This window comes from Hippoglossus hippoglossus, chromosome 15 (assembly GCF_009819705.1).
Source record: "Hippoglossus hippoglossus isolate fHipHip1 chromosome 15, fHipHip1.pri, whole genome shotgun sequence".
Lineage (NCBI taxonomy): Eukaryota > Metazoa > Chordata > Actinopteri > Pleuronectiformes > Pleuronectidae > Hippoglossus > Hippoglossus hippoglossus.
This window is the reverse complement of record NC_047165.1, coordinates 4,289,995-4,308,664: the sequence shown is the minus strand read 5'-3', so window position 1 is coordinate 4,308,664 and position 18,670 is coordinate 4,289,995. Positions and strand designations below refer to the sequence as shown.

At 42.5% G+C, this 18,670-nt stretch overlaps 1 protein-coding gene across 2 annotated transcripts in view; it reads left to right on the top strand.

Annotated features, from left to right (window-relative positions):
- atrnl1a (attractin-like 1a) overlaps positions 1 to 18,670 on the top strand; it is a 177,626-nt gene that overhangs the window by 71,760 nt on the left and 87,196 nt on the right. For both annotated transcript variants that reach the window (XM_034609064.1, XM_034609063.1), the window contains 2 exons: positions 4,186 to 4,279; positions 10,165 to 10,217. In XM_034609064.1, coding sequence (XP_034464955.1) covers positions 4,186 to 4,279; positions 10,165 to 10,217 — 147 coding nt within the window. The remainder of the gene's footprint in view (positions 1 to 4,185; positions 4,280 to 10,164; positions 10,218 to 18,670) is intronic.

Genomic DNA, 18,670 nt, shown 5'->3' with positions numbered 1-18,670 from the left:
CACTTGGATGTAATATTAGAACATGTCAACACTTTGAGATGTGCACTCACACATGACAGTCACATGGGCGTGCACACACACACACACACACACACACACACACACACACACACACACACACACACACACACACACATCCATGCAGACCCTGACCTGCGGGCCAATCAACATGTGTGGTAGGTGTGAGGATGATGCACAACAGCATGTTTTCAGTCTGCACTGTTGACATTATAATGTCATATAAAGTTCGTGACCTTTAACTAAACCTTCAACAAATTTTCATCTGCGTGTCCAAACGTGCACGTTCACAGGCTGCAAGTAGAAGCTGATTCCTCCAGTTACAAGTCCACGTGTTCAGGATATGTAACATGAAATAATGAAATACAGCGAATGTCTAGTTTAACTAGTTAGAAGGACGTCATTCAGCCTCATTGAGAAAACAAAATACAGTGAATTATCTATTATCTTTTAACTTCCTGTCCCAACTAATGCAGATATTTAGCAAAACAAACTTTTTCTTGTGCATTTGTCATTTACACGTAAACAGAGTTTTCAGATGAATCAGCGTCAGAGGAGGCTCCACATGTGGTTCCGGGCTCAACTGCACAAAACACTTCTGGAGAAACTTAGATCATCACAAGACCTTTTGATTTTGCAGTTTTTCCTGCACCGATTAAGTTTCCTTGAGTTTTCTAAGTGCTCGCCCCTCGGGAATAAGACGACGAAGCCGAGTGTAGGAACAGATAACGGGTTCAGAGAGGATTATTCTCTAATGTTTTCTCACTGACTTATTTCCTCATCTCTGACGGAAACACACACACACACACACACACACACACACACACACACACACACACACACACACACACACACACACACACACACACACACACACACACTCAGAGATGGCCTCGTTCCCACCCACACACACACATTCAAACCCACCCTGACAACAGGCTTCTTTTGTATCGTGTGTACATGCAGAAGCAGCGGGGTGAGAAATTGTATTCTCTTCAGGGGTCGTGCGTGAGTCAAGGGAAATATGATTTATATCAAATCAGCCTTTTTTTGCTAAGAGATCAGGTTTCCTTTTTATTGTAGCTCATTTCTGCGTTGTCAGCAAGTGTGCTGCGTGATGTGCTCTCTCCCCCTCGTCCATTTCATTCATTCCCTCTCCTCCTCTTCCTCCTCCTCTTCTTCTTCTTCTTCTCTCTGACTCTTCCGGCTCCTTCCATCCTTCACCTCCAGCTCTGCGCTCTCTCTGAATTGAGTTCACTTCCTCTGGGCACTCGGATGCGATTGTGTCTGTGCACCAGTCGGATGAGTCAAGTGCCTATTTTTACTTGGAGGATCTCCGTGTTTAGAAAGAGCGTCTCACTGTCTGAATGAATGGATTTATTTTTCAATCAAAGCTAAAGACGTGTACGACTTATAATGCACAGCTTTAGATTCAGTTTGATTTCAAGCATAAGAAGATCTACGAGAAAACAAAAACAGGTTTTAGATGTAATTCATGTAAGAAATGACATTTAAACGAAAAAGGGTTTAATTAAATTAAATAGGGTCTGATCCACCTTTTGGAGGCTTTGTTTCTTGGTGATGAAAGGACTGATTTGAAGGAGCCTGTGAAATGTGACAGTCTCGTCTGCTGTGATTTAATCTGTGATCAAATGCAGCCTCCGCAGGATGTGACTCTGAGCCGGGACACAGACACATCTCTGTGCTGTGTCTTTTATTACATGTTACTTTACCAAAATGTTTTCTTTGACTAACGTCCTGTAAAGAACAACCTGTTTGTACGAGCAGCCGCGGCGTCATGATTAGTTCAATCTTTGGTGTATTGATGTAAAATAGTCTGTAAAATAAGTAACATCTGGAGCCTTTATATAATGATTTAGTTTTTTGATCACCCAGCAGCTGTTAAATGAGACAAAATGATAGAGTTTGCTCAGATTTAACTCTTCGGTTCAATATCAGGTTCGACTCTAGTTTGATATTTTTCCACAAAGATTAATACCGTGTCAAATTCAACTCATCTCGCCCTCAGCCAGATGGTTATTGGATCAGAGATGTGAGCGTGTTTCCCAAATCAATCCTTGATTTCCAAGCAGTTGTAACTTGTCTGTATGTAACTGCAGATGAAACGCTGCAGTAGCTTCATATCCCGACGTTCATCAGAGAGCAGAGCAGGGAGCTGCTCGGTGCCGAGACTTCTCCGCTGGATAGAAGCAGCATGGTGTTTATACAGAGGTTTCATGTTTGTTTGAAGAGAGGGGGGGGGGAGTTTATGTTTCTCTCTCTGAGAATCTACTCTGAGATTTAACTTCTTCTTTCACAGAGCGACTGGTTTAGAGATTGTGTCTCTGATGGAGTGTTTTCATTTATCCCACAATGAGGCCTTTGACTTTACGGTTTTCAGACTTGAACTCTCTTTCTGGAAAAAGTAGGTGCAGGCATATTCTGTAGTTGGTGTTTCTCATGTGAAGCAGCAGCAGGATATTGTTCCGGGTCCGACTCGTTCACAACAACAGGAACACGTGGGGAACATCCAGGCGAGGGGCGGAGCCTGTAGAGCAGCAGGAGGCTGGACATGACGTATAAATTCAGCTGTGGAAAGATCAGTGTTGTTGTTTACAGCTCATCCACACCGGCGTCGGGCCCTCATCACCAAAAGCTCTGGAATCTCCTCGTCTTTCCAAGTTGACGTCTTCGTCTTCTACGTGTACGGCTCCTCCTCTTCTTCATCCTGAGATATTTGTGTTCTTCCAGTTTCACGTCCGTCACGTGTTAGAAACCTCATCAACGCGTCCACTCGCTCAGACATTTGTGTTCTCTCATGCAGAACATTCCAGGGAAAATTACATTTCTGTGCAGGTCTGAGAGCAGCTTCAGTGAAATCAGCCGCCTTCTTCTCTGCCTCTGTCTTTTTTGTGTCTCCGAGTCTCGTCTCAGTCTTTTTCTGCGTGAGGAAAATTACTCTAAACTCTGTCCTTTGTTTGCCTCTGACTGTTTTCAAAATGAATTGTGTGTGAACCGCAGCCCGACCCGGAGCAGGAACTCACACACCTGTGATTTGTCTTTTATCTCAGGTTTAAAAGCCTCTTTTTCCTCTTATCTGTGAAGCCATTACACTTCAATATGCATCTGTGGGAAGGTTTTCCTTCCGTGCGACGGGTAAATGTAATTTCAAGTAATGGACTGAAATTGTATTTCTGCGATGTTATTGTCGCCTCCTCCGTTGTCGGCTCGTCTGATTTCAAGTTGAAAAACATCCATTCCACTTTTAGCCTGTTGAAATTCAAATGCTCCACCTTGCAAACCTTGGTTTCCTCTTGCTGCGTGTGTCTAAATATTTAAAGCAGTGTTTACGTCTGTTACCTCGTTTCACTCTGTGTAAGCAGTAGAATCAGTTTCTCTTCCCCTGGCAGAGGAGGAGGAGGAGGAGGAGGAGGAGGAGGAGGAGGAGAGAGTTTGTTCTCCTCTCATTATCTGCCGGTGCCTTGGCTTTACCTTGACCTGAGAACAACACTGTTTTATTACAGCTCCTGTCTCCGTGCCAATTGGAAAGAATTACATCAAAGCACGAAGTCAGTTCCTTTGGAGGGACGCAGGACGAGGTTCTTGTTCGTCTCCGCCCTCAGTCGCCCCATGCAGAAGTGATTTAGGGTCTAAATTACAGGCCGGTTCCCACGTGAATCAGACGGACACATCACGGCCGTTCATTATAAAACAGTTAAAAAGATTAGATGCACCAATCACCACAGCTTTAAAGAAAAACCACACTGTCAAAGATAAAAAGCTTCCAAAAGCCAAATTTCACCAGGATGTTAACTCACACCGTCCCGTTTCCAGGATTTCTCCATTTCCACACAGAATAAAGACATCACCAACAAAACGTAAATCTATATTGTTGGTTTTATTCTAAGACAAAGAAATAGAAACTTCTCCTGCTGCAAAACACTGAATCTCCGACTCAGAGCAACAGTCGGCTTTGTTTCTCTGAGAGAACGATGAGTGATCTGCCTCTTTTCTGCTTCCTCACCCTTTTCTCTTGGTTCTACTTCTCCTTCCTTCCTTTACTTCTCCTTAAGAAGCTGTCGGTTGCTGTATGTTGCCGCCTTGTCTCACAATAGATTAAAAAAAAACCCTAACACGTCCTCTCTGTCTCTTTCTGTCTGTCTGCAGCATGTAAGTGTAACAGTCATGCCAACGTGTGCCACGTCAACACGGGGAAGTGCTTCTGCACCACCAAGGGCATCAAGGGAGACCAGTGTCAGCTGTGAGTATACCACCACAAACCTCAAAGTCCCAGTGCGTCAGATTTAGGTGAAAGGGATCTATTTAATATAAAGTAATCCTATATGTTTTCACTAGTGTCCAAATCTGACAGTGACGGTTTTATGATCGGTCGTTAAATTAAGGGGTTGATTTTAAACTAAAGTTACATTTTCGATTAAAGTAACAGGTTGAAGAAAAATATGGAGAGAAAATGATGAACAGGTTTGTGTGTTTGTGTATGCAGTGTGTGTGTGTGTGTTTGTGTTTTCAGTGTGTGTGTGTTTTCCCCTGACTGTGCCAGTACAGTACACTATCCTAAATGGCTTGGCCGAGCGACGCACCACAGAGACAGCCTGAAAATTGCTGCATCGATAAATCTAGGAGGCGAGGCTAGAAAGCAGAGACGCTGTGTGTGTGTGTGTGTGTGTGTGTGTGTGTGTGTGTGTGTGTGTGTGTGTGTGTGTGTGTGTGTGTGTGTGTGTGTGTACAGTACATACAGTACAATGAAGGAAGAAGCTGAAGCCATCAGAGTCGTTGTCCCTGTTCAAACTGTGATGTTATTGATTATAGGTAACTGAGCGTGTGTGTGTGTTCGATGCTCTTAACTTTGCTTCGTGCTTGTAAAAGCTCCCATTACTTTACAGCTCCGCAGTTAATCTGTTTATTTAGAGTCTGAAATCGTTTTCTCTCGTATCACAGTTCACTTTATTCGAGGTAGATGTTGTCCAGCTCAAACACTGCTCCTGTATTTACTGGTGGAAACAGTAAATACAATTAACAGGTTAATAAACTGTGGGGCAGCAAAATAAACTTTAATTTATCAGGCAATACTTGTCCATGTCCCATCAATCAATATGGAGGAGGCAGGGTTTATGACCAGTACTACTGCCAGCCACCAGGGGGCGATCAAGATTATTTTGCTTCACTTTTGGGAGCTGTCATGTCGTTCATGTTTATAAACAGTCTATGGGGCCAACATGTATAATGAAGAATGATTGAATTTCATATTTCCTGACTATCTTACTTTACTCACACATCGTTTTATTAGTAACAGTGATGTTTGCAGAAAAGTTTCCATTTTATCTGCAAGTGAATTGACTTTTTGGGTAAAATGGTTGTGTGATTATTATTATTGTCAAGTTTAGATAATGATATATGATAAACACACACAAAGACACACACCCAGTCGGATGAGAATATTTTTAACTTTGACCTTTGCCCCTCGCTGCCTCTCACTAACCTTAAACAACCCTGCAGTGACTCCAGCTCCGCTCGGGACATTGACGTGACTCAAGCCGAGGCCGAGCCGTCGCTCACTCAGACTCTTTCCACATGTTTCCTGTCGAGTGGGATCAGTGTCTCTCATGTTGACATGTTGCACTGAAACACATGTTACTAATACTTAACCTGCACAGACGAACACAGGCTGATGTTTACATCTCAAAGACCCGGACAAGTTTTCAAATTACATTCTGTGTCATTATTATAAAAAATTTATTTGACAGTATTTTAGAATTTATATTTTAATCATTGCAACACTTTGTAAGAAGCAGTCAAATGATGTCCATAAGAATTATTGAGTGTTGAAATAGTTAAAAATGGATTTTCTGATAATTTCCAAATTTAGATATAAAATGTTCTATTCTGCTTTTCTGTTACAGCTGCTGCAGCAAAACTTTACTTTCCAAACAGCTGCGAGGAGGAAGTGATAGAAATAGTGTATTTAGCTCATAGACTGTATATAAAGATAGACAGGATTTTTTCGATTTGATCGATCACAACTTTTCTGCAAGGAACAAGAACACAATGAAAAATGGCTCCAGGAAAATATTTGACAGGTGTAATTGAAATTGACGCAGAAAACACAAATGGCTGTCGACTATAGAAACAACTATTAAACTTAAAAAACAAAGCATTAACTGCTTCCTGTTAACACAACTCTTGTGTCATCTGGAACAATGTGTGTAATCGCTCTGCAGAGAACGACTGAATAATGAAAAGAAACACGACTTCACTTCAGGGCTCATTAGCATATGCCAGTCAAATATTGGCAAATCTTGAACAATCCCCCGGCCGCCGCTGAGCCTGAATTGAAGTTGAATCGGCCGCACAGCCTCAGTTCCACTGTTCACTTGATATTTGTGTCAGATTTGTGAGCGTGAGGTTTCCTTTCAGCGCGCACTAATATTTCATTATTCTGGAGGCTGAGCGTTGTGTGTTTGTTCACTTTTGCATCTCTAAGCCTGTTTGCTGCAGCTGCTCTCACCTTCGATTTCTCTCCTCCTCTTCCTCCTCCTCCTCCTCCTCCTCCTCCTCCTCCTCCTCCTCTCTCTTTAAATGTCTCTCTGTCACAGCTCTGTTTGTTTTGGTTGAGTCACTCCAGAACGGTGCGCCATATACAGGCCTGTGTGTTTGTCGTTATATGAACGAGCAATTTCTCTCAGAGAGCAAATGGCAGCGCCCTCAGGCTGCAGCAGGTGTGTGTGTGTGTGTGTGTGTGTGTGTGTGTGTGTGTGTGTGTGTGTGTGTGTGTGTGTGTGTGTGTGTGTGTGTGTGTGTGTGTTTTCTGTTTCAAGGTTTAAATGCTCCGTCAGAAATAAGGGGCTCATTAAGGTAAAGCAGCTGTTTTGCTTTTAAATCTGTAACTTGTTTTATTTCCTTTCATTTTCCACTGTGATAATCCAACTTTTTTCCTTGTCTTCCAGCAGAGTTGAGTTTTTCTTCTTCTCTCCAGCCAATTAAATTGGTTTAATATTTCGCAAACATCAGGCTAATCCATTACTTGGTTTCCTTGTTGTTGTTGTTTTTTAGTCAGACTTGTATTCATATCTATTTGCATGTGTGTGTACTGTGTATACACACACACACACACACACACACACACACACACACACACACACACACACACACACACACACACACACACACACACACACACACACACACACACACACACACAGAACAGTAACAGCTGTTGTACAGACAGGTAGATCAGGGTGTGAAGGTGACAGGTCAAGATTACTGGAACACGGTGTGATGCTCACCAGATGTTATCCTGCTGTTTCTCTCTGGTCATAGTTACACTTTTAATTTACGACTTTCACGAATAATTAATTTAAAATTCAACATGTGTTACTTTTAGTGGTGAAACTGCACTTTATGTAGCACCCACCCCCCCCGTTCTCCCTCTCGTTGCCTCGTCTGACAGTTTGATTATGTTGATGCTGTTTTAATTGGACTCCTCGGTTTGTAGAGAAACTCCACTAATTGACTTCTAATTTGCATCTTCTTACTGTATTCGACTGTGGAGTTTGTGTTTGTGCTTATAAAGGTTTGTAATTTTGAATGTTTGCAAAACAGGGTTTAATGTTGTTTGTCACATTTCATATTAATATCATCAGTTAAAACACACACACACACACGAGCAGGAGACATGATGTCATTGTGACCTTTAATCTCCAGTCCCTACGTCTTTGCGTGGATTTAGAGCAACTGCACAATCTAGTCGTTGTGTGTGTGCTAATGTGTGTGCGGTTGTTTGTGTTTGTGTGTGTGTGTTGTGTGTGTGTGTGTGTGTGTGTGTGTGCTGACTGCCAGTGTGTTTTAAGTGAGGATGAGGTTGTCCAGTCCTGTGTGACCCGCATCTTGTCCCCAATAGGTTGATCGTAAGCAGCTTAAGTGTCCATCCCTCGCTCTTTGTTGTCGCTGTGTCTCCCCCGTGAGAGAAAACACTCCCCCATCAGTTTATCCTCCTTAAGGCAGCTCATCCCTGTTCTCTGTGGCTCGCCATGCTGGATTTAACATTGCACTATAGATGGAGTAATAGCTACATCGTACTAACAGGAAATTTCACACTATCTAGTTGGCCACATTTAAATTCACTGCATCTAGATTATTTGGATCTGCTTACAAACAAACAAACAACAAAACAAACATATCATCTTTGTTGGAGGTAAAATAAATAGATTTCAGCTCTTTAATTTGTTGTTTCTGTATCAAAGCCAAAACATAAGAATAAGCGCTGCGGAACTAAAGTGTCGTGGAACCACACTCAGCTTCCTGGAAGGAACTTTATCAGTGGTTTTCATATCTTGAAGTGAAACGGTCTTATTTTGGACTCTTTGTTTTAGCGATGTTGTAAACTTCAGACGGAGGGCGGAGGCTCGGCTGTGGTTTAAAACATCGTCCTTGGCCGGGGGTTTTATAGAAGGATGAAATATTCAGTATCCAGCGCTGCTCTGTGACCTGCTGCAGCGCTGAGAGGGAATTCACAAACACTCGGGCTGTAAACCTCACCTGCCCTCTGCGTCTCGTCCACTTATTCCTCTCTTTCCTTTTGTCATTCATTTCCTCTGTGTTCTCTTTGTGTTTTCTCCTCAACCTCCATCCCTCCTTCTTTCTGTCCCCCCCCCCGCCCCCTTTACCTCCATGGTACTTGTGGCCTGGATGATTTATCGTCCGTTTAAAAAAAAAAAGCTCGTCAAAGACTTGCACGTGTTTATTTTTCCCAGAATTTCATCGAGCTGTTGCAATGTCAATCAACACTTTTTGTTTTCCTTGTTAAACTGCTCCACATGCACACACACACACACACACACACACACACACACACACACACACACACACACACACACACACACACACACACACACACACACACACACACACACATAGAAAACTATGATTTAAATTACGCCATCACTGATGCAAACGTTCTTCACAGACACGTTAAAAGCTCTGACATTATGATAATAATTTCCGTCATCCCTCTCATCACATTCTTAACATTTCTCTCCCATTTGGCTCAAAGTGGAAGTCTGGCTTCTGTTCTCCTCTTCCAGCCAATCATTTCCTATCTGGTGTGTGAACCACCTCAGGTACACGTCAGGTCCATCGTGACACTTTAATTGGCTCTAAACCATGCACATCATTCCTCCATGATAACTGGAAGAAAAAAAAACTATAGCCCTGGTGTTTCTCTCTTTAATTACATTTGCTGAGTGTTGAAATTTACATTATTCTTAAGAGCCCTTAAGTTCCCGGTGCACGCGGCCCTTTGAAACCCCTGCAAGCCAGTTATGTATGTATATTGAAAAATTCATTAGATTCGTACTTGGAAAATCAATTTTTAAAAGCTAATTGTGTTGTGGTGGAGCTCACTGGTCATCAGAGACTCTCCCTGAAGCTAAAGGTCACAACTTTCAACCACAGCCAATTACTGTCCATCAGTGAGCGTGAGCGTCTCTAAAAGATGCTCAGCCTCCGTCTGAAGAACTGAGAAGTGGCTGAAATGTCAAAAATAGAAAGCAAATGAAAAGATGACAGTGACTGACAGGGTCCGAGAAATGTTTTTTACACTGCTTGTTTTTGTCTGACTGTTTTCTATTAAGAGTATCCATGTGACGGATGTTGTTGTGTTTAGAATGAAACGTCAGTGTTTTGGTCTTGTCACTGTCAGAAGCAAGTTTTATTCATCAGTATCCAGCTCTGACTAATGTCAATATAAAGAAAGAAATCAACATTTGAAAGAGAGAAAATTTACGATGAGATTTTCTCCCCTTAATTTCTTTATACCCACAATGATTTCTTATGACTTTCATAAGAAATCACCTCGTAGAGAGTTGGGGAAAGACAATACCTGCAGCAAAGGGCCCACCTGACACACACACACACACACACACACACACACACACACACACACACACACACACACACACACACACACACACACACACACACACACACACACACACACACAGGCTTTATTCCAAAAATACAATTCTGTAAAAAAACTCAGCTTGTGTTGAATGTTAATGTCTTTTTATTCTTTCTCTCTTATTTATTTTTCCACTTTCCGCCCATGTCTCCTTTCCTCTGTCGTTCCAGATGTGACTCAGAGAACCGTTACCTTGGCAACCCCCTCAGAGGAACATGTTATTGTAAGTAATCCTGCACCACACACACACACACACACACACACACACACACACACACACACACACACACACACACACACACACACACACACACACACACACACACACACACACACACACACACACACACACAGAGGTAATGTGTGCATACAGTGCGAATCCATGCCCCATGTTTCTTATGTGTGCATCCGAAGAAGGTTCCCTGACAGCAGGCGGTGTGGACACTGCTCCTCCCGACCTTTAGGGTTTCGAGTTTACTTGAAGCAACATAAACGGACAGAAAATGTTGGTCCTAGCAACGCTCTTGGACGACTCGGCAGACAGATGAACACAATTCATTGTATCTACAAAAGTATTGCACTTAGTAATATTTGTATTTGGGGGTTTCAGAGGATTAATACCCATCATTATTTATTTATTCTGTATCTGTATTTGTGTGTTTGCAGTAAATGAGTGAACTCTTTCGTCCCCTGCCGGCCTGTTAGCATTTTCAGCTCCTTTTTGCTTCAGGACACAACAACAACCATCCAAACACACTGATTATGGCACGATGTCATGAAATACTAACATCTAACAAATATCGTTAGACAATTTTACAACATGATTATGAACATAGTCTGATTCTAAAGATTGTGGTCACAGTCTAAAGTCATAAATATCCACAGTACGTACAGACAGGATGTAAATCAGATTATTATGTTAAGCCACTTTCTTTCTAGCGTTCCACAACCTGCCACCTTAGATCTTACTTCACTAATAACAATATCATGTCTTTATTATGTTTTTTTCTGTAAAACAGTGAAAACAAACTAAAACTGTGTGTTACAGCAGGTAGCGGAGTGAAAGAGGACGTTGTTTACCTGCTTCCAGAGCAGCGATCACACTGACTTCAGCTCATTTGCAACAAATTTCTCGTTTTCCCTTTAAAGGGCAGTCGAAGGAGGAAAGTGAAAACAGATGTTTCGTGGCACATGTTCGCTCACCCTGCATCTCTCTCACGAACACACACACACGTACACAAATAGATGCAACCGTTCAATTTATAACCTGCCGACGTAGCTTTTAACATCATAACTGAAGTCCAGGTCCTGTCACTGTGGATATTCCTCCAACGTGAGTCAGGCTGTCACCGTTTGAATGATGGACGCTCTGAATGATGCAGTAATCAGAGGAGTCAAGCACGGGTTGCACCGGTCACCTCAAATATGTGTTTGATCACGAGATTCATTTCTGTTCTGAGATCATGACATGGATTCAGCTCTACCGCTGCACGGCTTTTATTTTGAAATTATACTTTTATATACTCCTGTAAGGCGCAGAATCAGAGAGTTAATCAAGAGAAATCTGTCGTCAGTCAGTGAAAGAAATTATATGGCCGATGCATTCCCACTTTCGTGTGCAGTAGCAATCACGGTACTGTCGTCTTACCGAGACACGCAATCCACCAATCACAAGTAACTAATTATCGAAATTTATCAGAAACATGAAACTAGCAGAAACCACTTTTGAGAATGTGTATTTGTGACCTCTTTATTTTGGTCCATGTCTAATATACTGACATGGGTGTGGTTGGGTTTACAACCAATACCGCAGCCAGCCACCAGGGGGCTATCACAATGCTTTGGCTTCACTTTTTGTATAAAGTCTGTGGTTCCTACCTTACAAAAAATATTTTGAACATAACAGTTTGTAAATATATTCCAGCAGGCCCTGTAAATTTAAATTAAGAACCTGTAAATTGCCCAAATATGGACACTTTAACTGTGTGTTTATTTTTGTTAGCATAACAACAAGAGTCCAGTTTACTCCGGCCTTTGACACGTTTGATTTTTTAGGTTGAAACACCTCAAATTATAAAATGATTGTTTTCACCCTGTCCACTTTGGAGGCAGTAGATGGCACCAGTGCCCGTATACCCAGTGTTGTGAAAGGGCTTTAGATAATTGCACATGCACACGGAGACAGAAATGTAAAAGCACATGTTTTATGTTTTAATGGCTCTTAAGGTCTGTGGGTGCACGGCTCCCTCCACGTCAGCTGCACTGTGCGTTAGTGTGTGTGTGTGTTTCCCATGTATTTGACTACATTATGTTCCGTCATTAATGTGACATTATCTTTTCTGCTGTCGGTGAAATGGGCCTAGCTTTGTTTGAACAAGAGCAATCACACTCAGACCCACACACATGGATGCACATACCATCCTCCCTTACACACACTCAAACACACACACAGAGCGTGTGTGGATAAATTACTGATTTAAAAGCCATTTGCTTGTACTTTTCGGAAAGCAGCCACGATTACAGCTGAGGTCAATATTAACCTTAAATATCATTGGACAGAAGGTGATGGATGAATACAAAGATGGGAGAGGCAGTGTTGTCTTTACTGAAGATTCTGCACCACATGTTGAAACCATGAATTAAAAAAAATCCTTTTATTTGTAAGGACCTAACAACAACAACACAATCAGGACGTTTATCCTCCTTTTACCTGAGCCTGGAGGACATAGCTAATATAAACTGTACAAATAATGTTATGTAGTTGGCTAACATCAAACGCAGCTTGTTCGCACGTTGAGATCATCGACTGTAAAAGAAGATGGCCGCTGTTTAAAAGTGAAGCCAAATCATCCGAACCGCCCCCTAGTGGCAAGCTAATATCTTAATGGGAAATCATATTTGGCCACTATCAGCTAAGGATTGAGTTAGCTTGCTAGCTACATGACTAGCTTTGCTTTGGTCATTATATATTTTGTATGTGTTGGTGTTTTTATGGATTTAATAAAAGTATATGCTAGCTAGTAGCAACTTTTAAGCTAGGTTGTTGGCTAGCTAGTCAGCTCATTAGCTCACCAGGCAGTTATACCATTAACTAGCATGCTAGCAAGCATGGTGTCTGTTATGGTAGCAGGCATGTTGAGATCATATAGACATTAGGCCATTTAAAGATGGACACGCCATCATAAGTGAAGCCAAAGTGTCTTAGTTTCCCCCTGGTGGCTGGCTGCAGTATAGGCCATAAACCTCGCTCCTCCATGTTAGCAGATGGGACATGGGCCAAACTAAAAAGTCGACGTCAAGTAAATGTTTCTTAAAGATTTATCGGTAGTTCTTATCACGGTGATGTTTGTTAAAGTTTCCATGTTTCTGATGTCTGTGGTTGCAAGATGTCGTAAAGGCCAGTAAAGCTAAAAACGGCTTTAGGAGCTGGATATTTCCAGGATCAGAACACAGACCTTCAGAGCCCACAAAGTTTTGAAGAACGTTGCCACTTGTCTCTCTGTCCGGGGACGGCAGCTTGTGATGATGGTATTATGAACGCTCTGTGGACTGTCAGGGGGGAGGAGGTGCAGGCTCAGTCGACTCGGCTTTACTCTTCAGAAGGTCACGACTTCTCGGAGAAGGCCCCTGGAGTAACGCAGCCGTACTCAGTGTTTAGAATAGGACACTTTGAAAGTTACATCTCCCAGCCTGCTCCTCAGATGTATTCCGTTCACGTGGCAGCATCTAACTGCTCGTCTGCCTCCAGAGAAGCAAACCTCACACTAAACACTCAGGGTACCTGGAGTCCGTGGATAGAGGTTAAGCACCCGGCACAGACTCTTCTTAAGGTGAATAAAAGGCCATTATAGAAACCAAACAACCACTCGCGGTTGAACAGCTGAATGTAATAAGTCCAGCACCTTGGACATCTGCTCTGAATCTCACGTTTAGTAGTCTACACTCTCTCTCTCTCTCTTCTTTGAGCTGTTTGCATAGAGGTGCAGTGTCAAAGTCAGATGTGAAGCAGACTCATGACTTCTAGTGTGGACAGTCAGAAGCGTCAGATGTTTCAGAGCGAGGGATCACACATGCTACATTTAGCATGTCAGTATTTTTCTAAGAAATCAACGTCCCTTATTCATGGCAATAAAGACATTTGTTGGCCAAATGCAATGGAAACACTTTTCCTTAAGTCCAGATCATACTCTGGACCTGATGCATATTAGGCCACAAACATAATAAAGGACACATCACGCACAGCCAACCACTCCTGTCCTCTGGGAGGCGCTATAGTTCCATTTAGACCCACACTTCTAGAAAAGATTTTATCCGAATCAAACAACTGAGCTTAAACTCAAATAACAATTTACAAAAGTATCCTGGTTTAAGTCCAGGAACTGGTTGGTGCAATAGGTACGTTTTATATTCCACTTTTATTTTATATAATTCTGTATAAAAGTCATGTGCTTACCACTGCATCTATGTCATCTTTTTTATCTTCATTATTTACATTTATTAGAGCCCAAACAATATGGATATTGGGCTCAGACACAGATATGAGGGAGTGAAAAATGTCCAACTCGTTCCATCAGCTGATATTAACAATTGGCAATGATTCTAAAGATGTCGTTATGATACAGAAAAGTTTGATATTTTTCTATTTTCCAGTTACTTTAATAGAAATAACTATAAATAACAAAAACATAAATACAACTATCAATGCAAAAACCAATGAGGCATTCTATTCTGTTCTATTCTGTTATTTTGCTGTATGTGTTTCCCTTCATCACAGAGACATAAACTACTTTTAATCCTGTTAATCCCCACAGTTTTTTTTTTGTCAGTAGGATTTCAATATCAGCTTTATCATTTAAGCCAAACATCTTACGTCTGTCGTCTGTCATTTTAACATAATGTAACATAGAGTTATACAGAGTAAAGTCACATCCCACACAGAAAGTTGTTCTTCTTCACATTAACAAGCAGCCGTCAGAAACTGAATTTGATGAAATGTTTTCATCAGGCTGATAAATGTGAGCGTTCAGCTATTGACAGCAGTGTTCCTCGTCTGAGGACGCAGCACGGGGAGTGATGCTCTGGTTGAGTTAACGCTGTCATATTGAACCACCAGTCAATTGATGGAAAAGCAACTTTGCTATTTAATGAGTTTGCCCCCAGTCAGGCTTGCATTTATGAGCAGGCATCACCAGGACAACGCTTTAATAAACCGCTGTCATACTCCATCACAGTCAGCTACAAGGGGACGTCTAATTAGGGACGGCCACCAAGTGCCCCGTCACTTCTGCTGGAGAGACCAGCAGTCAGTGGAATTATCAGCCTCACACCAGTCAGGCTGCAGTCGTCGCAGCCTGCTGCCCCGAGGGCTGCTGGGAAAGCTTAGTCAGGCCAAAGGAGAGCGGCTCCGATATTTACTGACAGCCTCACAATCCCAATTAAAGGACAATTAGTGGTAGACGGCACGAGTCGGAGGAAAAAACACAGAGTGAATCTTGTAGCAGATTCCGAGCTCAAAGTGGTCGTACAGCAGCAATCAGCAGTCGGCAGCGTTCACGTCCTCAGGCCGTTCATTAGACCTCGATCCTGCTTCAGTCCAGGACGCCTGATGTTTGTTGACAGGCACTCTGTCCGGACGCCTATCTCAAGTGGATTAATTGGTCCTATAAGGCCAACAAGCTTTGATCAAATCAAATAGTTGCTGTTGACAGACTGAATTAAACAAGACATATTCTGACTGATTCTGGATCAGTTTCAGTAACTTTCAGTTTGGAAAATGTTAACACACATGAAGACCTGAAGAAACGTGCACAGTGACTGTGTCCCAATTCAAAATGCACATTCACTTCTCAGAGATTTATAAGTTCAAATAAAGTTGTTTGTGACTGTTGATTCTACTGCAGCATGAGGCTGTAGCAGTTATAGATTCTGCAAGATGATTGTAATGTATTTGCTCTTCCACATAACGCACAGTCAAAGACGCAAATGACACAGACGCCCCCCTTCCCTTGCTGATTGGTTCTTCGCTAACACCTCCTTCCAGTAACAGTTCCATCTCATCGTTTGCTCCAGGAAAACAAATCCCGGCTTTTACTTTCCACCATCGCTGTTTCTCGTTCGTAGTATTTTCTGTAACAATGCAACCAACTGCAGAGGAGACGATCTACTTCCACCACAAGATCATTGTGGAATTAGAAAATTACCAATTTGGAATAGTTTGGAGTGTGTGTGTGTGTGTGTGTGTGTGTGTGTATAGTTGTGTTCTCCGCTACATTAGAAATTGTATTGATTTTCACGTGTTTTCTTACTTTTCACGTACGTAGGATCAGTAAACGGTCTCCAGTAGAGACACTGGTGATGCTGATCATTATGTGAATCCATCCCTCAAATCAATTGCGTTTCTAATAAATCGAGGTCAGCTGACCCCATGCATACATTACCTCCAGGTTTACCTTGACCTCCAGTCGGGTCTGGTATTAAATCGGTGTTGTCCTTGTGTTTACTCCCGCGGTTCTAACGGGTTCTCTCGGCGAGTAGACACCGTAGCGTCTGGCCCACGCTCCGTCAGGCAGCTGTTGCAAATGGGAAATAATGAGTTGTTAACAAGCATTAAATGAAACATCAGCAAGAGATTCAGACACACTGACATTGAAGCAGAGTTCACGCTTGTTTTTAGATTTCTATTCGAGAAACAGGGTGCTGCGATATCAGATTATGTTCCGGGTGAGGGCTTTCTCTTCTGCCTTCTCATTCCCCATCACAGTGTTTTGTTTCATATTGGCTGAATCAGCTTACATATTATGGTAATAAGATCACCCATCTGTGAACCTGAGAAATTGGCATGGACTATTTCTATTTCAGTTCGTCTGGGGATGGGTAATACCTTCAGTGTTACCTTGGTACGATTTATCCGGAGTGAGACTGCGTAAGTGAAACTGCTGTCAGATTTCTCAGATGGGATTTGTAATTAGCTGCGATGAACTTTTAAACCTTGCGGATGCTCTTCCCGCTAACAGCCTTGAAATCAAACATATTGGAAACACACAGAGGGACTGCAGTAATTTGTTTTCGTGCCGTACTCTCATTTGTTTGTTTAACTATGCAGACACGGACCCACCTGTAAATACTCACCAGCTGCAGGTGGATGCAGAAAGCGACTCACACGTGCATGCACATTTACAGACGTGTACGAAAATGCAAACACGCTGCGCATGAACACACAGACACACTGTTCCCTATCCTCTTTTTATGAAGTCTAAAAAGCCCAAATACTCTGAAGTGGTGCAGACGACCCTTGTGGGATAAACAACTGAGCAGCGGCAGTGCACGTCTGCCTCGGAGCGAGGAAGAGAGAGATGTTCAGAGGAAATATTATCTTTGATGTGATGATATCTGCTGTTCGGGCTAACTCGCCATGAAGGCTGAACAAAACAAGAGTGTTTGTCAAACATAATTTGCTTTCGTCTCGGTTACGCCCTGGGATTGTACAGTTGAGAGGAAGGTGATAACTTAACACATCTCTCTCTCTTTCTCTTTACAGTGTGTCACACTAAGTTTTTCTGCTCCGCGAGTTGAAAAGGCTCCTGCAGAGTCACTGTCACCTCGGTGTTAAAGTTCCCCTCTGGGGAAAATCTAGTTTTTAAACATGCTCCCCTTGTTCCTTTTATATGATAAAAGACATATTCTGAGCGAAATAAGCAGCATCACGGCACCAACATAAGGACACGGCCACACACGTGATTGATAATCATCTGCTGGAGCGACAAACATGTCATCACTTGCAGAACGTGGGCAGTGCAGGAAGTGACGCACACGGAAATCAGTTGTGTGGTCGCGAGATTGTTTGAGGATGTGGTTGTTGGCAGCCAGTCTCTCTTTTGTGGGGCAGTTTATAATTTCCATGACATCCGACATCATTAAAGGTTCAGTGTGGAGGATTTAGTGACATCTAGTGGTGAAGTTGCATGTTGCAGCTGAAGACCCCTCACCTCACCCTCCACTTTCAAACAGGAAGGAGATCCTGTGGAAACCTTCAGATGTCATAACAACTCAAAAGGTGTTTAGTTTGTCCAGTTCTTCATCTTGGCTCAGTATGAAAACTACAGCCAATGACAAGTGGCGTCAACCACACAAATGTTGTTGCTATTGGTTGAAGCCAAGCTGCAGATTTGCTTCGCCACAGGATACAAATGTTTACGTTGCTCAACCTTCATTTGCGTGTGAGATTCATAAAGAAGCCGCAAATCTGACTTTTTGTTTAAAATATCATCAGGACGATGGTGTGACGGCTCCTGTACGCTGACCTCTGGTGGTGAAGTTTAAAACAGACTGATTGTTTTTGGACAAACCTTTGAATCGAGGACCTGGAGTGTGTAAATGTCAACTTTTCTTCTAAACTTTGGAGAAAAACAGAAGAAAAACTGCATATTGACCTGAACTTCCTTTGGACACAAACATCAAACACACACTTATACCTGGTTATCCTCCCGGTTATCCTCCCGTGTGCCGTCTCTGTCCGTCTGTGCTTCCCGCAGACAAGGTGACCCAGCGTGGCTCCTGCTGTCTGTCCAGATGTTGCATCGCCGTGATTCTCTCCGACGTCGGCCATTGTCTCGCTGACAAAGAGCAGCTTCCAGTCGCTCAGCTGGAGCTGCTTTCAGAAATGATTAAATCTCTGAG